This window comes from Engystomops pustulosus, chromosome 1 (assembly GCF_040894005.1).
Source record: "Engystomops pustulosus chromosome 1, aEngPut4.maternal, whole genome shotgun sequence".
NCBI classification, from domain to species: Eukaryota; Metazoa; Chordata; class Amphibia; order Anura; family Leptodactylidae; genus Engystomops; species Engystomops pustulosus.
This window is the reverse complement of record NC_092411.1, coordinates 3,489,343-3,516,913: the sequence shown is the minus strand read 5'-3', so window position 1 is coordinate 3,516,913 and position 27,571 is coordinate 3,489,343. Positions and strand designations below refer to the sequence as shown.

Here is a 27,571-nt window from a genome sequence, read left to right as displayed (position 1 = left end):
CTAATCCCGTACTGTGATACTGATTCCAGCAGCTCATAGAGAGGAGGAGCGACCCTGCAGGGAACCATCTATAATCACTTATACAGCGTCACATCGTGTATCTAATCCCGTACTGTGATACTGATCCCAGCAGCTCATAGAGAGGAGGAGCGGCCCTGCAGGAGAATCATCTATAATCACTTATACACCGTCACATCGTGTATCTAATCCCGTACTGTGATACTGATCCCAGCAGCCATAGAGAGGAGGAGCGGCCCTGCAGGGAACCATCTATAATCACTTATACACCATCACATCGTATATCTAATCCCGTACTGTGATACTGATCCCAGCAGCTCATAGAGAGGAGGAGCGGCCCTGCAGGAGAACCATCTATAATCACTTATACACCGTCACATCGTGTATCTAATCCCGTACTGTGATACTGATCCCAGCAGCTCATAGAGGAGGAGCGGCCCTGCAGGAGAACCATCTATAATCACTTATACACCGTCACATCATGTATCTAATCCCGTACTGTGATACTGATCCCAGCAGCTCATAGAGAGGAGGAGCGGCCCTGCAGGGGGAACCATCTATAATCACTTATACACCGTCACATCGTGTATCTAATCCCGTACTGTGATACTGATCCCAGCAGCTCATAGAGAGGAGGAGCGGCCCTGCAGGGAACCATCTATAATCACTTATACACCGTCACATCGTGTATCTAATCCCGTACTGTGATACTGATTCCAGCAGCTCATAGAGAGGAGGAGCGGCCCTGCAGGGAACCATCTATAATCACTTATACACCGTCACATCGTGTATCTAATCCCGTACTGTGATACTGATTCCAGCAGCTCATAGAGAGGAGGAGCGGCCCTGCAGGAGAATCATCTATAATCACTTATACACCGTCACATCGTGTATCTAATCCCGTACTGTGATACTGATCCCAGCAGCCATAGAGAGGAGGAGCGGCCCTGCAGGGAAGCATCTATAATCACTTATACACTGTCACATCGTGTATCTAATCCCATACTGTGATACTGATCCCAGCAGCTCATAGAGAGGAGGAGCGACCCTGCAGGAGAACCATCTATAATCACTTATACACCATCACATTGTGTATCTAATCCCGTACTGTGATACTGATCCCAGCAGCTCATAGAGAGGAGGAGCGGCCCTGCAGGGAACCATCTATAATCACTTATACACCGTCACATCGTGTATCTAATCCCGTACTGTGATACTGATTCCAGCAGCTCATAGAGAGGAGGAGCGGCCCTGCAGGGAACCATCTATAATCACTTATACACCGTCACATCGTGTATCTAATCCCGTACTGTGATACTGATCCCAGCAGCTCATAGAGAGGAGGAGCCGCACTGCAGGAGAACCATCTATAATCACTTATACACCGTCACATCGTGTATCTAATCCCGTACTGTGATACTGATCCCAGCAGCTCATAGAGAGGAGGTGCGGCCCTGCAGGGAACCATCTATAATCACTTATACACCGTCACATCGTGTATCTAATCCCGTACTGTGATACTGATCCCAGCAGCCATAGAGAGGAGGAGCGGCCCTGCAGGGAACCATCTATAATCACTTATACACCGTCACATCGTGTATCTAATCCCGTACTGTGATACTGATCCCAGCAGCCATAGAGAGGAGGAGCGGCCCTGCAGGGAACCATCTATAATCACTTATACACCGTCACATCGTGTATCTAATCCCGTACTGTGATACTGATTCCAGCAGCTCATAGAGAGGAGGAGCGGCCCTGCAGGGAACCATCTATAATCACTTATACACCGTCACATCGTGTATCTAATCCCGTACTGTGATACTGATTCCAGCAGCTCATAGAGAGGAGGAGCGGCCCTGCAGGGGGCACCATCTATAATCACTTATACACCGTCACATCGTGTATCTAATCCCGTACTGTGATACTGATCCCAGCAGCTCATAGAGAGGAGGAGCGGCCCTGCAGGGAACCATCTATAATCACTTATACACCATCACATTGTGTATCTAATCCCGTACTGTGATACTGATCCCAGCAGCCATAGAGAGGAGGAGCGGCCCTGCAGGAGAATCATCTATAATCACTTATACACCGTCACATCGTGTATCTAATCCCATACTGTGATACTGATCCCAGCAGCCATAGAGAGGAGGAGCGGCCCTGCAGGGAACCATCTATAATCACTTATACACTGTCACATCGTGTATCTAATCCTGTACTGTGATACTGATCCCAGCAGCTCATAGAGAGGAGGAGCGGCCCTGCAGGGAACCATCTTTAGGGCGCTGTCCCACGTTGCGTTCGCAAACGCAGACGCATTCAAAACCGCGCCCACCGGGGCGGTCCGCGGTCCGATCGCATCGGCGTTTCTATGGAAACGCCTGCGATCGGGTACGAGCCGCCGGTGTTTTGCGTTCCCGATCGCAGGCGTTTCCATAGAAACGCCGATGCGATCGGACCGCCCCGGTGGGCGCGGTTTTGAATGCGTCTGCGTTTGCGAACGCAACGTGGGACAGCGCCCTCAATCACTTATACCTCGTCACATCGTGTATCTAATCCCGTACTGTGATACTGTTTAGGGCCCCCTGGAACATTGGTGAAGGGGACGCATGGTGACATAGCCCCCATAGATTACATTTTATTCATATGGTATTGGTTTATGTGGTGGTACTTAAATGGTTAATCGGGAAGTCTATATTTCCCGCTTTTTGGCAGGTTTTTGCCTGGTTACTGCTAACTTGTTCAGGTTCTGAGGGCCTGAGGTAAGCTCAGCTTTGATTGGTTATGGGCTGGAGCAATGAAATCGTTGTTACTATACTAGCTGGGTATGCTCAGCCCGGATTGGTTATGGGCTGGAGCAATGAAATTATTGTTGCTGGAGTAGTTTGAGGAGGCGTATTTCTAATTGGCTAATAGTTCTGTAGCCTTACCTTTATAAGAAGCAGTCGACGGTGATCTGGGCCAGTCTACAAGAAGAAACTGTTTGAAGCACAGCTGAAGATGGAAGCCCTATTTCAGAGACCTGCCTGGAGGCAGGGGATGCATTAGAGCTTGAACCGTTGGTGGCGTCTCAGCGGGAGCCTGAAGAGTCAGGAGGCGCAAATGTCGCTGGGCCATCGCTGCCGCCGAAGAGGATCAGGAGGAGCCGGAGCTCTTATTCGCCGCCGGTGGATACAGGAAGAAGAAGGGGCGGTACTTCCGGCGGGAGTGAGCGGTCCACAAGGAGGTCTGCTAGTGAGTCTCGGCCAGCAGCGGTATGCTCGCGATACGAGCGGTCATCTTCCCGGGGGGCGGAGCCTATCCCCGTCAGTCACCAGCAGGATTGCAGCAGCGCGAGTCATGGAACGGGACCGGCAGCAGCGGTGAGAGAGGCTGTGTTGAGGGCGCAGCAGCGGAGGCCGTCCCCACAGGTGGATGGGGGTACATCGAGTACGAGATCTGCTGACAGCTTAACAGCTGGTTCTTCTGAAGCTACAGTGAGCGGCGCTCAGGAGGTCGGACACCATGGTGAATCCTCTGGGCATAGGCTTGATGCCCCAGCTGCGGGTGAGACACAGATTGAAAATGTAGAATTGTTTAATGATTTTATGAAATTTATGGAGAATCGCTCTAAAGCTGTATCTCCTTCTGCAGTGAGCGTTTGGTCACAGTCTGATGCAGGGCCGGATTAAGGTTGGTGGGGGCCCCTGGGCGCAAAATCTGGTGGAGGCCCCCACTGAATGCAGCGTGCATACACGTCCTCCTGCTTCCTTTCCACTATCCCAGCAGTAACACAGCTACATACAGCCGCCTCATCCCCAGTAACACAGCAACATACAGCCGCCTCATCCCCAGTAACACAGCTACATACAGCCGCCTCGCCTCCAGTAACACAGCTACATACAGCCGCCTCATCCCCAGTAACACAGCTACATACAGCCGCCTCATCCCCAGTAACACAGCTACATACAGCCGCCCCGCCCCCAGTAACACAGCTACATACAGCCGCCTCGCCCCCAGTACCACAGCTACATACAGCCGCCTCGCCCCCAGTACCACAGCTACATACAGCCGCCTCGCCCCCAGTAACACAGCTACATACAGCCGCCTCGCCCCCAGTAACACAGCTACATACAGCCGCCTCACCCCCAGTAACACAGCTACATACAGCCGCCTCACCCCCAGTAACACAGCTACATACAGCCGCCTCGCCCCCAGTAACACAGCTACATACAGCCGCCTCGCCCCCAGTAACACAGCTACATACAGCCGCCTCACCCCCAGTAACACAGCTACATACAGCCGCCTCGTCCCCAGTAACACCGCTACATACAGCCGCCTCGTCCCCAATAACACAGCTACATACAGCCGCCTCACCCCCAGTAACACAGCTACATACAGCCGCCTCATCCCCAGTAACACAGCTACATACAGCCGCCTCACCCCCAGTAACACAGCTACATACAGCCGCCTCGCCCCCAGTAACACAGCTACATACAGCTGCCTCGCCCCCAGTAACACAGCTACATACAGCTGCCTCGCCCCCAGTAACACAGCTACATACAGCTGCCTCGCCCCCAGTAACACAGCTACATACAGCCGCCTCCTCCCCAGTAACACAGTTACATACAGCCGCCTCACCCCCAGTAACACAGCTACATACAGCCGCCTCGCCCCCAGTAACACAGCTACATACAGCCGCCTCGCCCCCAGTAACACAGCTACATACAGCCGCCTCATCCCCAGTAACACAGCTACATACAGCCGCCTCGCCCCCAGTAACACAGCTACATACAGCCGCCTCGCCCCCAGTAACACAGCTACATACAGCCACCTCATCCCCAGTAACACAGCTACATACAGCCGCCTCGCCCCCAGTAACACAGCTACATACAGCCGCCTCGCCCCCAGTAACACAGCTACATACAGCCACCTCGTCCCCAATAACACATCTTTATATTCACCTTCACACATTTATGTACCCATATACATTTATACACTAATAGGCTATATTCACACTACCGTTGCCCGCCCGTACAGTAGCGGGCAACGGCAGTGCATGGGGAGAGGAGGAGGAGGTGAGCGCAGTTATGGCGCACGGCGCCGTACTACGGGTAAAGATAGGACAGGTCCTATCTTTTTCCCGGGTACGGAGCGGTACGGTGCCGTCTATGGAGGACCTATATCGGCCGTATATACGCCCTCCATATGGTAGTGTGAATGTAGCCATACACAGAGTATACACAAACTCATAAAGTATATACACACATACAGTATATATACATCACACATACGGCATACACATTATATACAATAAATATATATATATATTTACACATACAGTATACACTGACCATATATACACATACATGCAGTATAAAAATACCATATACACACATGCTGCATATACATACAGAATATACACACATACAGCAAATACACACACATTCAGTATATACAGCAATTTCACACACATACGAGAAATACACACACAAATTCAGTATACAGAGCATATACATACATACCACATACACAGCATATAAACATAAATCATATATACATATATATATATACATTTAAATGTGCACATATATAGGCTTATACAAATATATGCATGTATAAATACAGTATATACATATAGACAGTAGATGCATATATACACAGTATATACAGATATAGACAGTAGATGCATATATACACATATACACAGTATATACAGATATAGACAGTAGATGCATATATACACATATACACAGTATATACAGATATAGACAGTAGATGCATATATACACATATACACAGTATATACAGATATAGACAGTAGATGCATATATACACATATACACAGTATATACACACAGTATATACACTGTATATGCATATATACATCATATATACACATATACACACAGTATATACACTGTATATGCATATATACACACAGATAAATACATATGTAATGTATACTTACCCTTTTAGGGTGACCAGTCATCGTGGGTGTTCGGTGGGGTGCTTGTTCGGCGTGCGGGTCATTTGGCTGCTGGTTCGGAATGGGGTGTACGGACGGGGGGAGGGGCGGAGGACCGCTGCTTGTTCCATGGGGGGGGGGGGGTGACAGGACGGCTGCTGGTTCGGGGGGGGGGGAGGCACCGCAACGGAGGACGGCTGCTGGTTCCGGCGAGGGGGGTGGGGAGTGGGATGAGCGCAGGACTGCTGTTTGTTAGCGCGGGGGTTATTTGGGAACGGAGCGGAGCGGGCGGGGAGCGGAGGAGGGCTGCTTGTTAGGGCGGGCGGGGAGCGGAGGATGGCTGCTCATTCCAGCGGGCGGGCAGGGGGCGTGGCCGACGTGAGCAGAGGACGGCTGTTTGTTCGGGCGGGGGGGGGGTGCTGGGAGCGGAGAACAGCTGCTTGTCAGGGGGAGGGGTGCTTGCGGAGGACGGCTGCTTGCTCGGGTAGGGGAGGAGGGAGCGCGAGGAGGATTGCGAGCGGGCGGGAAGGTCTGGCCATGCAGCAGGATGGGCGTGCAGGTAGGCGGGAACGTGTGCCGGGCGGCAGGACGGCTCGGCCATGAAGCTGAAGGGTGGGCGGAGAGGCGGTAACATGTGCCGGGAGGCGGACGGGCAGGCCGGCCATGCAGAGGGATATGCGGGGAGGCGGTCAGCTGTGCCGGCATCTGGCGGACGGCTCAGGGAGGTGGCGGCTGAGGAGTCAGGGACCGGAGGGGGTGCAATCTGGTGGGGGCCCCCTGGGGGGGCAAGATGGTGGGGGCCCCGGGGCTCCAGCCCCGTGAGCCCCGCCTATAATCCGGCCCTGGTCTGATGTGACTAATAGTGTTTGTCATGCTGTGCCTGTGATTGACCGGGGGGTTGGTGTAGTAGAGACATCAGTTAAGGAAGCTATAACCTGCACTATATCTCCACTGGGCTTTCATCTGCCTATGTCAGTGAAAGAGCGCATTTGGAGGAATGAGTTCATTGAGTTGATGTCTCTATTACCATCCGCCAAAGATCACTTAGTAAAGCAGGATAAAAAAGACGATAAGGCAGAAGATGAGAGGAGACGCAGTTTTAATCGGAATATACTTAACTGGATGCAAGCGTTCTATATTTACGCGGCTGTGTTAATTGAGAAACAGCCTGATAAAGCGATTGGATTGTTCCAACATATGGACATCATTTTGGAGGCATATCGCAATTTTGGTGGTATGGCCTGGTTTACCTATGACGAGTCTTTTAGACAGAAGTTAGCTGTATATCCATCTATACAATGGGGTGTGAAGGATGTTGGGATCTGGATTAATTTAATGCTGCCTCAAAAATCTGTTGGAACGAGACAACCTCCTACTTCTTCTCCGACATCCATGAGGAAGGGAGTGTGTTTTGCTTTCAACGAATCTTCTTGCAGGTGGCTTAGCAATTGCCGCTATCGGCATGAGTGTTCCTTTTGTGGGGGCACCCACCCAATGTCAAAGTGTTATAAGAAAAACAATCATTCAGCCCAGCAGCAACTTTCTATTAAAGAGCAAATTTCAAAAAGCTCAGACGCCAGTGAGGCTACAAAAAATGTTACCTTGGTTAAATCTTTACCCAGAGCAGCAGAAAGCTAATGTAATCTTCAGTGGTTTTCAGGATGGTTTTTTCATTCCGGAGTTTGAGGGTGAAGGTTTTGCTGCTGGGTGGAGAAATCAGTAACATTGCACAAAGAAATTGTAAGGAAAAAAATTTTGAAAGAGATCCAGTTAGGTAGAGTTATGGGTCCTTTTCAACAACCGCCTTTTAAGAATTTTAGAATTTCTCCCTTGGGAATTGTACCGAAAAAAGAGATTGGTGAGTTTAGACTTATCCACCATCTCTCTTTTCCGGAAAAAGGATCCTTGAATGAACAAGTAGATAGAGGTTTAGCATCCGTTGAGTATGCTTCATTTGAACAGGCAGTTGATCTGTTAATGAGGCATGGTCGCGGAGCTTTATTAGCCAAAGCGGATATAAAATCTGCATTTAGGCTGTTACCTGTTTCCCCAAGCGGTTTTAACTCCTTGGGTTTTCAATTTGATAATCAGTTTTATTTTGACAGGTGTCTTCCGATGGGTTTCACATTATCGTGCAATTATTTTGAGACGTTTTCTTCCTTTCTGCAATGGGTTGTTGAATTTGAGGTTGGTTTGGGTAGCGTATTGCATTATTTAGATGATTTTTTGTTCATTGGTCCACAATCTTCATTAGTTTGTTCTGTTTTGTTAAAAAAATTCTTGGAGTTGATGGATTTGTTTGGTGTGCCAGTTGCTTTGGAGAAAACTGTTTTGCCTTGTCATGAATTGGAATTTTTAGGTATAGTAATAGATTCAGAACGGATGGAGTTCAGGCTTCCGATGGAGAAAGTAGATAGAATGAAATCTTTGTTGGTTTTATTCTTAGCAAAGAAGAAGGTCACTTTGCAGGAGCTTCAGTCGTTATTAGGGCTCTTGAATTTTGCTTGTAGGGTAATCCCGATGGGAAGGGTTTTTAATAAGAGATTGTATTTTGCAACTAGGGGTCTAAAGTCTCCTAGGTCCCACATTCGTTTAACTGTGTCCCTTAAGGAAGATCTCAGTATGTGGTTGGAATTTTTGAATAAGTTTAATGGTAAGAGTTGTTGGCAGCATGATTTTGAGGATTTTTCATCTTTTAATTTATTCACGGATGCTGCAGGGAGCATTGGTTATGGCGCCTTTTGGAACGGGAGTTGGTCAGCAGAGAGTTGGCCTCAGGCATGGTTCATGAATAAAGTGACGAAAAATATTGTTTTGCTAGAATTATTTCCGGTGGTGGTAGCGATAGTTATTTGGGGTAAGTTTTTTAGAGACAGGAGAATACTGTTACACACGGATAATAAAGGGGTGGTTTTTGCAGTAAATACATTATCCTCCAGGTGTGATATGACAGTTAAATTATTGAGGCATTTGGTGCTATGTTGTTTACAATTTAATATTTGGTTAAAAGCAAAGTATGTAGAAGGAGTTAAGAATGAAATAGCTGATTCTCTGTCCCGATTACACTTCCAGAAATTTCGTCAGCTGGTCCCGGAAGCGGAGAAAGAAGGCATACCTTGTCCTCCTCATCTCTGGGATTTGATATGGGATTGATAGTGGAAAATGTTAGAAAATCTTTAGCACCAGGAACATGGGCCAGTTATTCGGCTGCATGGGAGAATTGGACTTCTTTTTGTAATTTGTTAAATGAAGACTATTTTAATGATAGTATGGCTTTGGGTTTATTATTTGTTTGTGAATTAATTCAGAGACAGTTATCGTATGCTTATATTGTGAGGATTTTGTCCGGTATTTCTTTCTTTTTTAGGTTAGCAGATAAGATTCCTTTTTCTGTTCACTTTCCAATTAAGCAGGTTTTGAAAGGGCATCGTAAGAATTTTGTGTTGCAAGATAGGAGGAGACCGATTTCAATGGATCTGCTTAAGAGATTGATTTTTGTGCTACCTAGTATCTGCCGGAATAGTTTTGAGGTTCTTGTTTTTAGAGTGTGTTTTGTGTTAGCGTTTTTTGCAGCCTTTAGGGTAAGTGAGTTGGTATCTAGGAGCAAAACTAAGTGTTCAGGGTTGTTTTCAGAAGATGTTTATGTGAAGGATAATGTGGTTTTTATTTTGCTCAAGAAAAGTAAGACCGATCAGTTTGGTAGGGGTAAATGGATCAAACTCCGCAGTCATGCAGATAAGGTGTTATGTCCGGTTTTTAATGTGCAGGAATGGTTATTGTTGAGACCGAAAGCTTCTGGCCCTTTTATGATTCATGAGGATGGCTCACCTGTTACTGTTTTTCAATTTAATTCTTTGTTGAAGAAATGTTTATGTTGTTTAGGTATGAGCGATTTAAAAATAACTTCTCATTCTTTCAGAATTGGAGCAGCAACAGAGGCTGCCAGGTTGGGTTTGGATGATGCTGTCATTCGCCAAATTGGTAGATGGGAATCAAGGCGTTTTAGATCATATGTTCGTCCGGAATTATTAACTATCTGATTTTGTCTCTTAGGTCCCAAAGTTAATATTTGGATCTTGGGCCATTCTTATGTTTACTGGGCGCACAAGAGAGCTGTTAACAGGTGCTACACAGAGAGGTTATCTTTTGATGCTCATGTATTTAATGTACTTTGGTTCGGGGTAAGGGGTTTAAGGTGGAAGAATGTAATTTTTGAGGTGAAAAAGCTGCTTAAGTTATGGCCTTCACCGGATGTTCTCATTTTACATGTGGGAGGGAACGATATTGGTAAGATTAGAACTGTGGAATTATTATGGGAAATGAAAAAAGATTTGGCAATTTTAAAATGCCTGCTCCCTGATGCGGTTTTAATTTTCTCAGAAATTGTGCCACGCTTGTGCTGGCTTAATTCTGAATGTGTGTTCATTGAAAAGATCAGGAAGCGGGTTAATAGAGCTATGTTTAAATACTTACCTTGTCTAGGTGGTTTCTCTTATAGACATCTAGATCTGGAGAGTTTTTCTCCAGGCCTGTACAGGCAGGATTCGGTTCATTTGTCTGAGGTTGGTATAGACATATTTAATTGCAAAATGCATTAGAACAGTGGCTGCGGTGTTTGGGGGGGGCCTTGTCCTAATGGACTAGGCCTTGTGGGAGTTATGTCTCCCAGCCGTTGCTGGGGAGACTTGGTTTAATTTATTAAATACTTGTGATTTTTGATTTGATGTATGTTAAATATTATGTAATGTATTGTTTGTATTATTTAATTATTTATGGAGTTTTAATTATTAAATATTTTATGGTTACCTTTTAATAAACATCGCGGCCAATTTATTCCACTAAACTTTTGGTGTTGTGTCTATTTATTTTATTATTTTAGTGCATGTTGGAGTGGGGCTTATGTCACCATGAGCTGCTGTGTCTATTCCTGTCACGTATATGAACAGGTGGATGTAAAGTAATAATATGAGGCGACTGCTGGGGCCGATGTATCTGTTGTTACTGTGAAGGAGATGAAATATTTTGTTAGGATCAACTGAGAACAACTTATACTCAGGCCCCTGCCTGGAGGGTGAGGAATCGGGCAGAATGTCCAGGAAAGGCCCCTGTGCTGGAGGCTCAACCAAGCGAACTAGGCCGGAGGACGAAATGAATTTACTATCGGTGTCGGTGTCCTGAAAGGGAAATTGGAAAATAAGCAAACCGGATGTGACTGTGGTGAGGTGGACCATGAAACGTAAGCAGTAAAGCATCACATGGACATTGTGTATGTGCTTTCCAGCTCTAAACAACCAAAATATGACGCCGGTGATCAATTATAATGGCAGATTATGTATTAACCGCTTAAGGACGCAGACAGTTTGTACGTTAAGGCTTAGCCTTTTTTTTTTAACCTGGCAGGTGTCGCTTTATATAGTTATAACTTTTAAACACTTCAACTCACTGAAATGATAATGAGACAGTTTTTTTTTGTGAAACTTGGTGTTAGTGATAAATATGTAATTGATATATTTAGCACAATTATAACAGCTTACAAATCAAAAAGAGATTTTCATTTCTTTCCCAAAATGTCGAAATTGAAATTTTTGGGATTTTTTTTTCAATAAATATAATTTATTAGAATCCCCCTTAGAAACCCCATTTTTAAAAGTGCACCCCTCAAAATACAAGAAAATGTTTTCAGGAAGATTTGAGCTCTGCATAGTAATGCAAAATGGGGTTGAATTTGGGATGGTCTAATTTTGTCGGTAATACATTCATTTAGCCCTAAAATTTGCACATTTCCAAAAGATAAAAAGAGAAAAGTACATAAACACTGTCGACTGCTCAAATAATAAACACTTCCTAACCCGGAGCCGGATTTGCCCCTTTAATACCACATAGTCCACAATAAATAACCACACAGAAAACCATTGCTTAACCATTCTCAATTGCGGGGTGACTTGGGGTCAGCCACAGCTTTATTGAAACCATTAATAATTTAACCATTTCTTTATTTGAATATATAGACACTTAACCATTCCACTTTACATAGTACCAGATGACACCCTGTATGCCGGCTTATCTAAGGGCATGTAGGGCAGTGTTACCCCTGAAAAACCGCCAAGAAGGAGGTCATGTACCCCCAACTTCCGACCCCAAGCCAATAAAAACCACACCATCTCCATTCCAGCCTGCAACCTGGACAAAAGATGTCGAGGCTGATGTCCAACAAATGGACCCCATCAGGTAACAGCAAACAAAAACTGGTCCCCACCAGCAGATGTGATACACCACCCTGTCTTTGGTGCAAACAAATTGGGACACCAGGTGTTGTTGAAACCCTTCTTTATAACGGCTACATCGCTAGCCCCGTACCATACTGTCCTTGGGATTATGTCCTACCACACCAACTCCGGGTAGCAGAAGAAAAACGTAAATCACTCCAGGTCGGACTAGATTAGCGCAATCTGTTGGCTAAGGCGAATGTGGCAGATGATGTTACCTCTTAAATGAAGACCACAGGATAATGGCCGATTATCGTAACCTTGAGCTGATTTTTACAAGAAGGGCATGACCCAGAGACCTCACCAATGGTCCCACCACCATGTCCAGTTCTGCCCAATAGACACACGAGTGTCCTAGTATTCACATCGTTGGGTGATGACCTGAAAAAGATAATGCATTAGCAAAGAAGCAAAATTAGAGCGATATATCCTGCAAAACAATTAGCAGCACCCTATCCATACCCCCTCTGAAAGTAAAAGACGGGTGGGGCGACCTGTCCTGAGGTGTCCTCCACCTCACATCTCCCGGTAAATTTTCAGCTTGGACTAGTGTTTGTGGTTTTATGTTCTGCATTCCAGCCATTTCGGCATAGAGGGATATTTGCACATTTGTGCGCATATTGTTGCATATCCTCATGCCAGACTTGCTGATTGTGGCGATTCCACTGTAGCCTACAAACACATGCCCAGCCTTTATATTCATATATTTCGGAGCTAGTGTTGTGAGATTGGCTTGTTGGGGGCTCAGGTCTGGATGACCTGACATTATCAGGTGTTGGGCTCCAGGTGACTCTGTATTTATGGGTGCACCAGGGTGCATCCTTTTTAAATGGTTTTATTTTTGTCCTATCGATGTCTGTTGTCCATTTTTTTTTCAATAAAGTAATCTTTTGATGTTTTGCTACTTAACACATGCTTTATTGTTTTCAATTTTGCATAGTTAATTTGCGCATGTATGTAGCCCTTGACTGGGTTCAACTACTTTGTTTAGATCCCAACCCTGTTTACATACAAATTTTAAGAGAGTGAACTCCATTCCTTAGAAGGGAGCACCACCTCCACTAAAACCCTTCATAAAACAGCAGCAAATAGTAAACCAGTCGCAGGAAAATGATTTGCAGGAGCAAAACTAAGTCCTATGCAGCCGAACTTCGAAATACGAGGAAACCTCAGTTACAGGACAAGCCTTACCTCAAACAGGCCATGAGGCCAACCCAATACCCTTATCAAACCCATCCATTTAAGAACAACAGATCTGAAAAAACACAAGTTTGTAACAGCCACACACGCCAGACCACGATGGGCTAGCAGGGGCGAGTTCTTTTAGGATTCTGAGGGTGTGTAGTTTAGGGGATATTAGGCCCAGATAGATAAGCACATGTTCCACAGTCTCTTTGAACAGTTTATTCTCAGCAGTGTGAACACTTCATACAGCAATTACAGTAATAATAATCCAAGACTAGTTCTAGGGTCTGGGGCAGTGACTTCAGTACCTGATGTGTGAGGCTGAGGGGTCTCTGTGCTCCAGTGTCCTCCCTCTGCACATGTCTCTGGATCCTCTGTAGCTTCTGCAGTTACATATACTCATTCTCTCTGTCCTGTACAGAAATATCTTGTGCTTCCAGCTCTTTCTTATGTGCAATTAATGTGCAATCTCTTCCCAGCTTTGCTGAGGTGTCTTCTGCTGCTACAGGTTGGTGCACTACAACCCAGACACAGGACCTGCTCTGCACTACAACAACTCAGACACTAGGCCTGGTCTGCACTACAACAACCCAGACACAGGACCTGCTCTGCACTACAACAACTCAGACACAGGACCTGCTCTGCACTACAACAACTCAGACACAGGACCTGCTCTGCACTACAACAACCCAGACACTAGGCCTGGTCTGCACTGGTCTCTGCAAAATGTAACAATATTATGTGATGTCACTACAGCAGCTTTGTTTAGTTAACTCTATAGTTGCTGTGTAGTAGTGTGATACACATGTGTATGTGCACAGTTTAGCTGTGTTTGTGAGGCAGGGATCTAGAGATGATGATACCCCTGTTTTCACTGGGCTACAAGTTACTTGACACAATGACATCTACATAGACAATCTACATACAATCAAGGTTAGGAACACCCATCAGACCCTACGACACGTCTATCTGCTATGATGAACAAAAACTGCTCTAAAAACCTCAATGGTGCTAGTGATCCAAACCCTTTGATGAAGGGAGATTACACCCATTGTGGACATGGCAAAACTCCCCCCATCCATCCTCATAACCCGATCCTGACCTACAGAAACCAGAAGGCCCAAGACTGACCTCGCTGTAAAAGCGACTCAGACACACACGAACAGGATGACAAGATGCAAGGCATCATTACTACTTCCCCCAAAACACTGTCCACAAAATGCATTTCCAGTACCAAGTGAAATAGGATTTAACTGAAAATGGGACAACCTAAACAGTGTGAAGGAAACGAAAGAAAGTAAGAGGTAACTTCAATGCGGAGAGTCACAAGGACCAACAGAAAATTATCAGAGTAACAAGTCACCAGAGAAAAGGACCCCAATCCCACCGGATCCACACCAAAAAGGTACCAAAAACCATTTAACAACAAATGAAGCCACCCATTGGTCAACAGGATCTAATAAGGCATCATCCAGCTGGCAACCCAATCATTGGAGACACTTTAGGAACGGGTAATAAATATAAATATAAATATTCCGTGTCCGATTTGCCAGAAGGGCTCTGGATTCACCTTATAAACCCAACTCAATGCTAACAAGTGAGACATACAATCTTCCAAAATGCTTTTAGGACCCGCACAGGTGAGGGATGATGGAACTGCTCTACCAATCCCGAGAGCGGCCTTCGAAAGCTCTGAAGAAACTGGGAAATTCACAAGGAACAAATGAGTCTAACAGAAACCAGTCCTATGTAGGAAAGCCTACCCTTTTTGGGTACATAACTCTGGGGGCAGGAAGGGGCAGCCACGGGACAAAGACACTGGATGGTGCAATGATTGCCACAACAGTTGGACCATTCATGCCAGACTTACAGGCACCATAACTAGACAGTGCCCACTGTACAGCATCCAACAGACCTATGCACTGAGAAACCCCAGGGTGGAAAAGCAGAAGGAAGCTGCCCCAACTAAGGGCATAGTGATCATCCTGACCCAAAGCCACACATCAGTAACCTTATAATCCAGAATTATTTACTTCATTATGTGATGTCATTAATGAGATGAGATGCTCTATCCTACTCCTCATAGATTGTAATCTCTTGTGACTACTGTACCAGCCCCATCACCATCTGTAGCACCGTACTGTTCCGTACCCAGGAAAAGATAGGACATGTTATGGCGCCGTGCAACATGTATCTCTATGGAGAGGGGCCGCCATGTGCCCGCCGTGCTATGGTACAACGGGCACACGTGTGTGTGAATGTAGCCTTACTCTGTAACATCTTATTTTGTCCGCATATGTATGTAATGATCTGTAAGACGCTGTGGAATATGACGGAGCTTTTATAATGATGTATTATTAATAACTTGTATATGTGCACCAGGACTTGTACAGCGCTATGGAATATGGTGCCGCTATATAAATAAAGATTTATTATTAGTACTAATAATTAGTTACCCAACCAACATCAGGACTTTGGTTCCACCTCCTCCTAAATCAGCGCTGAGTGGAGAAACATCTTAGAAACTATGGATTACTAAACGCTGGAACTGTTGGGATAATAGACGCGACGCCTCCGCAAACTACTTCTCTTTAGTCAGACACATAACCGCGGACTTCGTCCCCAAAAGTTGCCCAGAGGAAGGGGTGGGGGGTAGGAGGTCATCATCAGGGACCTCAAGATCTATCAGGGGGCTAGAGACTCCTCGCAGCAGCAGAAGCTCCTGCCCTGGGGCACCACATGTGAGGGAAGGATCCAGCAGTCAGGTTAGGGAGCTGGGGAGTCATAACTGCAGCTAAGCCTCTACCCTGCAGCACTGCAAGGGTTAATTGTGCTGCTAGAAGCACATACCTCCCAACCGTCCCGTTTTTGACGTGACAGTCCCGTTTTTGGGGCTCTGTACACGCGTCACGGGCGGTTGGGAGAATGTCACGGCTCCCCCCCCCCTCTCCCCCGCTTTGTCCCGCCTCCTCCTGGCCCCGTAGATAAGAGCTGCAGAGCAGCAGAAGCATCGGAGCCAGGAGGAGGCGGGACCAGCCCCTGCTACCTCCTCACATGATGAAGTCATGTGATGCGGTAGCTTCGCCCCCGTCTGGCCCCGCCCCCTCCGCGAGTCAAGTCGGAGCCCGGGAGAAGACTGAATGACTGGAACCAGGAGAGGTAAGAACCTGAGGGGACTGGGGGCCACAGGAAGAGGGGGCCAGGAGGAGGATACAGGACAGGGAGAGCTGGAGGACACAGGTGAAGGCTGCAGGGCACTGGTGAAGGCTGCTGGGGGACAGTGAAGGTAGTACTGGGGGACAAGAGGAGGCTAGTGGGGGACAGGAGGAGGCTAGTGGGGGACAGTGAAGGCTGCTGGGGGACAGTAGGAGGCTACTGGGGGACAGTAGGAGGCTACTGGGGGAGAGGAGGAGGCTACTGGGGGAGAGGAGGAGGCTACTGGGGGAGAGGAGGAGGCTACTGGGGGACAGGAGGAGGCTGCTGGGGGACAGGAGGAGGCTGCTGGGGGACAGTGGAGGCTACTGGGGGACAGGAGGAGGCTACTGGGGGAGAGGAGGAGGCTACTGGGGGAGAGGAGGAGGCTACTGGGGGACAGGAGGAGGCTGCTGGGGGACAGGTGGAGGCTACTGGGGGACAGTGGAGGCTACTGGGGGACAGGAGGAGGCTGCTGGGGGACAGGAGGAGGCTGCTGGGGGACAGTGAAGGCTACTGGGGGACAGTGAAGGCTACTGGGGGACAGGAGGAGGCTACTGGGGGACAGTGAAGGTTGCTGGGGGACAGGAAGAGGCTACTGCGGGACAGGAGGCTACTGGGGGACAGTGAAGGTAGTACTGGGGGACAGGAGGAGGCTAATGGGGGGACAGGAGGAGGCTACTGGGGGACAGTGAAGGCTGCTGGGGGACAGGAGGAGGCTATCGGGGGACAGAAGGAGGCTATCGGGGGACAGAAGGAGGCTACTGGGGGACAGGAGGAGGCTACTGGGGGACAGGAGGAGGCTACTGGGGGACAGTGAAGGCTGCTGGGGGACAGGAGGAGGCTACTGCGGGACAGGAGGAGGCTACTGCGGAACAGGAGGAGGCTACTGCGGGACAGGAGGAGGCTACTGCGGAACAGGAGGAGGCTACTGCGGGACAGGAGGAGGCTACTGCGGGACAGGAGGAGGCTACTGCGGGACAGGAGGAGGCTACTGCGGGACAGGAGGAGGCTACTGGGGGAAAGTGAAGGTAGTACTGCGGGACAGGAGGAGGCTACTGGGGGACAGGAGGAAGCTACTGGGGGACAGGAGGAGGCTACTGGGGGACAGGAGGAGGCTACTGGGGGACAGTGAAGGCTGCTGGGGGACAGGAGGAGGCTACTGGGGGACAGGAGGAGGCTACTGGGGGACAGGAGGAGGCTGCTGGGGGACAGGAGGAGGCTAATGGGGGGACAGGAGGAGGCTAATGGGGGGACAGGTGAAGGCTGCTGGGGGACAGGTGGAGGCTGCTGGAAGACACCGGAAGAGGCTGCAGGAGGAGGATGGAGGAAAGGAGACTACAGGAGGAGGATGGAGGGCAGGAGGAGGCTAGAGGACAGTGGGCTACAGGAGGAGGAGGATGGAGGACAGGAGGATACAGGAGGAGGATGGAGGACAGGAGGAGGATGGAGGACAGGAGGATACAGGAGGAGGATACAGGAGGAGGATGGAGGACAGGAGGATACAGGAGGAGGATGGAGGACAGGAGGATACAGGAGAAGGATGGAGGACAGGAGGGGACAGGAGGATACGGGAGGAGGATGGAGGACAGGAAGATGGAGGACAGGAGGATATAGGAGGAGGATGGAGAACAAGAGGAGGAGGATGGAGGATACAGGAGGAGGATGGAGGACAGGCGGATACATAAGGAGGAGGAGGATGGAGGATACTGGAGAAGGATGGAGGACAGGAGGAGGATGGAGGACAGGAGGCGGATGGAGGACAGGAGGCCACAGAATGAGGAGGATAGAGAACAGGGACCACACCATGTGAGGAGGGGTGGGGGTAGGAGTACAGATAGGATTATGTATAAATTTGGGAGATTAAATAAAAGTGGAAAACCAAATATAAAGGGAGGATAAATTTAAAGAGGGGTTTTATATGTTGCAGAGTTGCATTAGGTGTAATTATACGGGTCCACGGGGGGTGGCGGGGTGCAAAGTAAGGGGCATTGTTCTATGTGGGAACCATCAAGGTCAATATTATACTATGCTTGTGGGTGTGGCAATGGGTGTGGTTTAGAAAAAGGGGAGGGGCTTTTGCCCCTCTTTCTCTCGCCCAAAAGTTGGGAGGTATGGAAGCAGAGGGCAGTGAGGGGGGGGAGGGGCAGGGTGCAGCTCAGGACACAGGAAGTGATGGTGCCCGGCAGGAGATGTACTATAGCTAAGCCCTGGCAGGAGTATGAGGACCATGTGGTGGGTGCATGTACATGAAGGCACGGGATGCACTGTAGCTGCTACTTCCCTGGCAGGACTATGGGGGCCATGTGGTGGGTGCATGTACAGTAGTACAAGCAGCTGCTGGGGCTGGGGATGCACTAGAGCTACTCCCTGCCTGGCAGCACTATGGAGGTGATGTGGTGGGTGCATGTACAGTAGTACAAGCAGCTGCTGGGGCTGGGGATGCTCTGTAGCTACTCCCTGCCTGGCAGCACTATGGAGGTGATGTGGTGGGTGCATGTACAGTAGTACAAGCAGCTGCTGGGGCTGGGGATGCACTGTAGCTACTCCCTGCCTGGCAGCACTAGGGGGTGATGTGGTGGGTGCATGTACAGTAGTACAAGCAGTTGCTGGGACAGGGGACAGGCTCATTACAGCTACTGCCAGACAGCACTGGGAGAGGTGGCAGGAGACAGCAGGCCAGAGCAGGGCTGGGGATGCAGGGGGGCCTGGCCGGAGCAGGGCTGTGGGGGCAGGGGGGCCAGGCCGGAGCAGGGCTGTGGGGGCAGGGGGGCCAGGCCGGAGCAGGGCTGGGGGTGCAGGGGGCCAGGAGCAGGGCTGGTGGTGCAGGGGGGCCAGGAGCAGAAACTTAGTGATTGCAGATTTAAGATTGTCTGGAAGGTCAGGAGTTAATGGTTATAACCAATGGTATGCTCTGTAATTGCTGTGAAGGAAAGAGTGTGCTGGTTGGGCAAGTGCCTGCCACTTCATAAGGGGAATAAAACCCCTTGTGGGTGGGAGCACATGGTCTAGTCCAGTGGTGGCGAACCTATGGCACGGGTGCCAGAGGTGGCACTCAGAGCCCTCTGTATGGGCACCCATGCCATCACCCCAGCGCAGAGTTCGCCAGAGAGGACCTAAAGCCTCTTGCAGTCCCAGGAAGCCCAGGACCCTAGAAGGAAGCTACAATGATAATCCAAACTTCTTCTCCTTCTTTATACTGTATTGGTGTCCTCAGATGCGTATACAATTTAAACCTGTGACAGAGTACAGAGTAATAAATTACTGCTTAAATTGTCGCATCGGCACTTTGCGAAAGATATGTGGGTTTTGGTTGTAGTTTAAGCACTCGGCGTCTAAAAGGTTTGGCATCACTGGTCTAGTCAGTCTAAGGTTCTGAAGCAGAAGGCAGAAGTGTGCAGCACATGTCTGATTCCCACACCAGAAAGCAGAAGTGTCACAGGCTGCTGCCTGACACCTTGGGCAGTCAGAAGACTAAAGCCCAGAGCAGAGATCCACCATCTGGACTCAGCTCCATCTCTACCAGCCCAGGCTGTAAGCGTATCTTCCTGCGGACAAGCACTCTGACCTGCCGAAGTTCTGCTGATGTTTAAGGCTGATGAAGTTGCAATAAATAAATTGTAAGTTGATTTGCACAACGTTGCCTCCATCTGATCCCTGGATACGGCTGTTACGACCACAGCTCCCCATCTATCACCACTACATCAGCCTCTCCCTCCATATTTCTTGCACACACCACCCGCTAGAGACCTGCCAGGCTGTAGGACAGCCCTCCGGTCCCCATACCAAGCACCGGGACACTAGCGTCTCCGGTATCCTGGGCCCCGGCTGCCTCCAGGCCCCAAGAAAAGGCCAGGCCCCGGTGGGGGATTTTGCAGATGTAATCTACCTGCATTTCCTTTAAGCTCAAAGAGGTTTTCCTAGTTTGTATTGTCACCTGTGCCCTATAGTTTTACTCCAGCAGCTTCCTCTTCCTTTGGTGGTTGAGTTGTGGCTGTGATCTAGGACACGATCTCCCCCATCTCTGGCCGTACCGATTCCCGTGCTACAATGTAAATCAATCACAGCAGCTTCATAAAGATGAGTATTCTGCGATGTCTGAAGACAAACCTTCCAATGTTCACTCATCTGATTATTTTTCCTCATTCCTGACCCGTAGTCCTCATGCACATACGATGAGATAATCCTTTATTAGTCCCACAGGGGGAAATTCACAGCGTTACAGCAGAGAGGACAGGACAAACACTGACAGATCAATAATATTAGGGATAAATGAACAAAAAGAAAAAAGGGATAAAAAGACAAGAAGAAGACGAGCAATGATGGGCAGTTTGGTGTTCAGTCTGTGGATGGGACCTGCAGGGACTGGTTAGGTGGGGGGCACTCGGTTACTTCTGTTGGGGCCTTGTTTGTTGAACAGCTTGATCGCAGCGGGAGGAATGACTTATGATCACGTTCCCTCTCACATTTGGGGTGAAGCACTGGGTCACTGAAGGTGCTCCCCAATGCCACCACAGTCTCATGCAAAGGATGGGAGCTATTCTCCAGAATAGATGTCACCTTACACAGTGTCCTCCTCTCAGCTACCACCGTGTGCCCAGAGGACCCCCCAGGACAGAGCCGGCTTTCCTAATCAGTGTGTCCAGTCTGCTCCTCTCCCTCGATAAGATGCTGCTTCCCCAACAGACTGCACCAAAGAAGATGGCTGATGCCACTACAGGATTGAAGAAGGTCTTTAGAAGAGCCCCGCCCCCCCCGCACTCCGAATGCCCTCAGCCTCCTCAGCAGGTGTAGCTGGCTCTGACCCCTCCTGTGAAGTGCGTTTATGTTCTCTGCCCACTCCAGTTTATTGTTGAGGAGGACCAGGGTCGGCTCCAGATTTCAGTAGGCCCCTGGACGACAGAGCCTCAGTGGGCCCCTTTGCAGTGAACTCTTGTGGCGACATTAAAAATTCAGAAACTAAAACAGTCTCCAGTTCCCTAAAATATTCCCTTGTTTATCATCTCAAACAGCCCCAGCATGGTAATTTTATTTAAAGCCCCCCTAACACCCTATGAATTCAGTATGTGGCCCCCCTCCCTGCAGCTGTGGGCCCCCGGCACTTGCCCAGGTATGCCCAGTGCTAGCGCCAGCCCTGAGGAGGACACCCAATACTTATAGGACTTCACTGCCTCAATGTCCATCTCCTGGATAACCACTGGTCGAGAAGGAGGACTGTGATTACGGAAGTCCACCGCCATCTCCTTGGTCTTCCCGGCATTAATCCTACGGTGGGCGTGCTGGCACCAGTCCCTGTCCTTCTCACCTGTAATGAGGCCTACTATAGCAGAGTCATCAGAGAACTTGTGGAGGTAGCAGCTACTTGAATTATACCTGAAGTCTGCTGTGTACAATGTGAAGAGGAAGGGAGCCAGGACTGTACCTTGAGATGCACCTGAACTACTCTACACACACAGTCCTGGGCTCTCACATATTGAGGTCGGTTTGTGAGGTACTTTAGGATCCAACTAGAGAGATGGTGGTCCACTCCAGCCAGTTCCAGTTTATCCCTTAGTAGCCCTGGCTGTATGGTATTGAAAGCACTGGAGAAATCAAAGAACATTATTCTCACAGTGTTCCCAGGTTTCTCCAGGTAAGAAAGAGCTCGATGTAGAAAGTGGATGATTATTATCTACCCCAATGCCCGGCCGATAAGAAAACTGTAGGGCGTCCATAGATGAGCTCACTACAGGGCGGAGATGTGTGAGATCCAACCTCTCGAAGGCCTTCATCACACGGGATGTTAATGCCACCGGTCTGTAGCTGTTGAGGTCCGATGGGTGAAGTGTTTTTGGAACTGGTACCACACAAGATGTTTTCCACAGTTGTGGTTCCCTTCCCAACTCCAGGCTCATGTTGAACATATGTGCAATGATAGCACAAAGCTGATCACCACAGGTCTTGAGTAGTCTGGCACTGACACCATCTTGAGCACTTTGAGTCTTTTCAGCTCTCTTCTCACCTGGACACATTGTAGCCTCATGACTGACAGCTGGTGTGACGGATCTGGAGATAACAGCCGGGGATCTAGTGGGGGAGGTCACATAAACACTGTATTTGGACATTATTTTATATGGAGGACACTCACGGCCACTGCTTCCACGGCCTTGGGTGTGAGCCCAGGACAGTCCTATAGAACTCAATGGTAACGCAGAGCAACCGGTGACCAACAGACCCCCGTTTTTGTGTTTTGTCACTTGGCACCCAGCTCCTGACCTCAGAACAAACCAATGACATCATTTGGCTCCCTCAGCACTTCCCCCTCCCTCTGCCTGATGTAATTTCACACAGTGGGGGAGGGGGAAGTATATGTCAATGAGTGACACCGATGGGCTACATTCTTTAATCCTTGAACCATGTGCACCTCTACATTGTAGTATGGATTCAATATGGATGGAGTATTCATTGGAAATTAATAAATTCAGACCAAATACAGATGACAATAGGATACGTCTATATTTTCTTCTATGAAGAAACCCATAAATGATAAAAGCCGCAGTACAGAAAAACACAGAATTTCCTGATGATAAATACAGTTATGTCAGTGACATCCAGCAGGGCGGCGATGTCCAGGATTCTTCTTCTCACAGGCCAAACACTTTAGGATCCACAGAGGATTTCAGCAGCTCATTCCCGGCTCCGACAAACCGATCCAGAGAGGAACCTGGGAAAACAGGAAACATTCCGGGTTATATCCGTGACTGGCGATAGATGTGTTACACCCGACTGATCTGTCGCTACAACAAGAAGATTGTAGGAGGTAAATTTGTCTTGAATCCTAATGCGGTCAAAAAGAATTTTAATAGTTTGTAATCTGTAACTATGGAGACACATTGGTCTGCACCGGAACTAAATACACAAAATTGAAAGAAATTTTTGAGAAAAACTTTCCTATTTTTTTAAGTTTAGAAGCACGGACACAAAAACAAGTTGTCACAACTGTGGAGACCCAAAAGTTTCCCATCTTTTTGGCATTTTGTGTGCAAGTCTCACACTTTTTCCTTCCCTATGACATGGAGATGGTCCCTAAGCTCCAGGACCAGATACTCACCTGCTTTGGCCTTGATCCAGGACAAGGCTTTCCCTTCCAGTAATTCCCATTCCTCCCTCTGGTCCAGACACGATGCATGGAGCCAGATCACCGCCAGGACCGTCGCCCACACGGATGAGTCAACATTCTGGAGAGGAGGAAAATATCAATGAAAAAATGGAGAACAGACAGTCCCCGGGTTACGTACAGGACGGATTCTTTAGGTTTGTACGAATTTGTATGCAAGTTGGGAATTTGTCTATTTTTTAATTATATACAAACAAAATTTTTTTGTCTCAGTGACAATTGGATTTTCAAAATGTTGTGCTGTCATGGGAACAAGGATTATCAACAAAGCTTCATCACAGATGCATTAAAGCCGATCATTGCAGGCTGGGACTAAGAGCCTCAGAAGGCCGTGTTTGGACCCCAGGTCAGAGGAGGAGGAGAGGGGTGAGAGCTCCTGCTCCCTCTCTAGACAGACTGACAGCTGCCCAATTCCGTCATGTGCTCACCGCACTGTCACCGGGAGCCAAAGACTTCTATTGTGCCTGTTATCTGGTGCGGCCGTCTGAATGAGCCTGAAAGCTAAGTATCCGGAGAGTCACAGGGGCAGAAAGGTCTGTCTGTAACTAGGGGTCGTCTGTAAGTTGGCCGTCTGTATATTATTTAAGTTTATAAATAAACGGCTGTTATTGGGCCAGGGGAGGCTTGGAGGGTTGGGGGAAGGCGGCTGTTATTGGGCCAGGGGAGGCTTGGAGGGTTGGGGGAAGGCGGCTGTTATTGGGCCAGGGGAGGCTTGGAGGGTTGGGGGAAGGCGGCTGTTATTGGGCCAGGGGAGGCTTGGAGGGTTGGGGGAAGGCGGCTGTTATTGGGCCAGGGGAGGCTTGGAGGGTTGGGGGAAGGCGGCTGTAGCTGGGCCAGGGGAGGCTTGGAGGGTTGTGGGAAGGCGGCTGTAGCTGGGCCAGGGGAGGCTTGGAGGGTTGGGGGCGGCTGTAGCTGGGCCAGGGGAGGCTTGGAGGGTTGGGGGAAGGCAGCTGTAGCTGGGCCTGGGGAGGCTTGGAGGGTTGGGGGAAGGCGGCTGTTGTTGGGCCAGGGGAGGCTTGGAGGGTTGGGGGAAGGCAGCTGTTATTGGGCCAGGGGAGGCTTGGGTGAACTTTTCTGACACAGAAGAGTGTAAATCGAAGCCTATTTGAAGCCCTTTTTGACTGCATCGTGGAAGTTCAAGCTTTTTTATTTAGGTGATGGGGATTGATTGTGTTAATCTTGATCTGAGGGGAGGAGACTCGTCAGAAAAGACTTCTACAATTAGAGTCAAAATGGATATGGAAACTACAAACTGTCCAACCTGATGGGCTAAAGGAGAATTTGGGAATTTCAGCTTTTTTGTAATTTATTATGCACTTATAGGGTGTAACGCGCCTGCAGTGCTGCGTCCCCCTTGTGGATATCTTGTTGATTGTATTTTATTCATGTAATCTGTATATTATTTAGTTTTTATTCTTTTTCAGTATCGGTGACCATTGATCCTGTTGGGGAGACCATTGATTTCCTGGGAGGTCGATGCTGTGTATTTTTAGGGAAATTTCCTCTTTTGCATCCATGGGCCACAGATAGTCTTCCTAACATTTTTGCATTTTTTGTTGACTTGTTTTTTTTCTTCCATTTTTTTTTTCCAATTTTTTGCCCAATTTTCCCAACACATTTTCCAGGTAATCATTCACTCGTCTTCAAATAACATTCTCTCACAGTTTTATATAAATTTTTTAATCACTGCATCATTTTGTTTTAATTCCTCAACTTTTTTGTATTTATTCTTTTTCCTCTTGTCCCCGCCCCCGTCATTAACACTCAGACACTCACATGCACTTATTGGGGCAGATTTACTTACCCGGCCCATTCGCGATCCAGCGGCGCGTTCTCTGCGCTGTATTCGGGTCCGGCCGGGATTTAATAAGGCAGTTCCTCCGCCGTCCACCAGGTGGCGCTGCTGCGCTGAAAAGCATCTGAACGCGCCGGAATACACCGAGCCGGGCTGAGTGAAGGTAAGCGCGTCCCGAGCGACACATTTTCCATTCTTAAATGCGGCGGTTTTTCCGAATACGTCGGGTTTTCGTTCGGCCACGGGGCAATTCAGGTACAATCGCCGCAAATCGGAAATATTCGGGTAACACGTAGGGAAAACGCGAATCGGGCCCTTAGTAAATGACCCCCACTGTTTTTGTAATTTGCCCTGATATTGTTATGCACTCACCAGTACCTTAAAAGAGTTTGCGCCAGTTTTCTGACTTTGCACTGACAACAATGTGCAAACTGCTGGTACATGTGTTTGGAAAGTGTCTGCGCCAGTTTTGTGTCGCGGCTGCTCTGTGTCCGACAAGAAAAAAAATGTGCACCAATAAGGGGCCATTACTGCTGCGCCACAATTCTGCAGTATGAAGAAGGGGGGACCTAAAAAAATGGTGCTTTCTGCTGGAGCAGTGCAGGGGGCGCCACATTAATGAAGATTCTGTCACACACTTCTGGCGCCCCCTGCACACTCTACAGGCAAACTGCACCCAGTACCGTTTGCACTATTTTTGATAAATGTGGCCCATTGGGGCACATTTACTTACCTGGTCCAGTCGCGATCCAACAGCGCGTTTTCTGACGAAAATTCGGGTCTTCCGGCGACTCACTAAGGTCCGTGTGCCTGATATCCAGCAGGTGCGCCGAGGTCCTCCGGAGTTCACCTGCTTCTTCCCGGTGCATGTAAGTGCTTGATCTTACGACACAAATTGGGGGTCATTTACTAAGGGCCAGATTCGCGTTTTCCCGATGTGTTACCCGAATATTTCCGATTTGCGCCAATTTTCCCTGAATTGCCCGGGGATTTTGGCGCACGCGATCGTATTGTGGCGGATCGGCGTTGGCATGCACGCGATGGAAATCGGGGGGCGTGGCCGAACGAAAACCCGATGGATTCGGAAAAACCGCCGCATTTAAAAACAAAAAAGTGTCGCGAGACTCGTGCTTACCTTGACCAGGAATAGGCCGATGAACTTCAGGGCATTCCGGCGGGCCTCGGGGAACTTCAGCGCAGCAGCGCCACCTGGTGGACGTCGGAGGAACTACCTTAGTGAATCCCGGCCGGACCCGAATCCACCGCAGAGAACGCGCCGCTGGATCGCGAATGGGCCAGGTAAGTAAATCTGCCCCATTATTTTTTAAATTCCGCGTTTTTTCCGAATCCGTCAGGTTGTCCGATGGCCACGGCCCCCGATTTCTGTCGCTTGAAAGCCGGCGCTGATGCGCCAAAATCTCAGGACAATTCTGGGCAAATCGGAAATCGTCGGAAAGCCCGACGAAAGTGCGCGATTCGGACCCTTAGTAAATGAGCCCCACTGTGTTTTCATTATGTTTATTAGTGATCTATGCATGGACTTTGATGTGATTGGAGTTGGCCACTGGCACTTCTGGTCCTGAGGACGGTGTCCTCTGCTGCTGCAGCGCGTGGGGACAACATCTCACTGGCATCACATGATGCGCCCCATGACACGCACTGTTATCCCCCTTCATGTCTGGTGGATGCGGCGAGTGCCAGAACCTCCGGTGAAGTTACGAGGTTTCCTATTATCTCAGTCCTCTGTTCTCCTGCATTACCATTAGTTGCCCTCCCTGTGCCCGTCTACCATCGCTGACCCAGCACGGCACCACCCCATGATAATTGGCAGCCGTCTCTCCAGTACTTGTTACTTCATATAATTCACTTTTTTGTTACCTACCATCAGAAATCTACTTATTGAGGGAGATCTGATGGTTGGGGCACATGAATCAAACTTTTGGTTTAGTTTTTGAGACTTTCCATGGCGTTTGTGCTCATTAGCAATTTTTTTTTTTTTTGCACCTATGACA

At 48.6% G+C, this 27,571-nt stretch overlaps 1 protein-coding gene across 4 annotated transcripts in view; it reads right to left on the bottom strand.

Annotated features, from left to right (window-relative positions):
- Window positions 1-27,571, bottom strand: part of LOC140115005 (von Willebrand factor A domain-containing protein 5A-like) — a 130,171-nt gene that overhangs the window by 74,156 nt on the left and 28,444 nt on the right. For 2 of the 4 annotated variants that reach the window (XM_072132759.1, XM_072132757.1), the window contains exons 21-22: window positions 23,699-23,825; window positions 23,079-23,311 (exon numbers count right to left, since the gene is read on the bottom strand). The exons of the other annotated variants lie outside the window; for them this stretch is intronic. In XM_072132759.1, coding sequence (XP_071988860.1) covers window positions 23,232-23,311; window positions 23,699-23,825 — 207 coding nt within the window. In that variant the 3' untranslated portion in view covers window positions 23,079-23,231. Of the gene's footprint in view, window positions 1-23,078; window positions 23,312-23,698; window positions 23,826-27,571 lie in introns of those variants that run through there. 4 annotated transcript variants of the gene reach the window in all.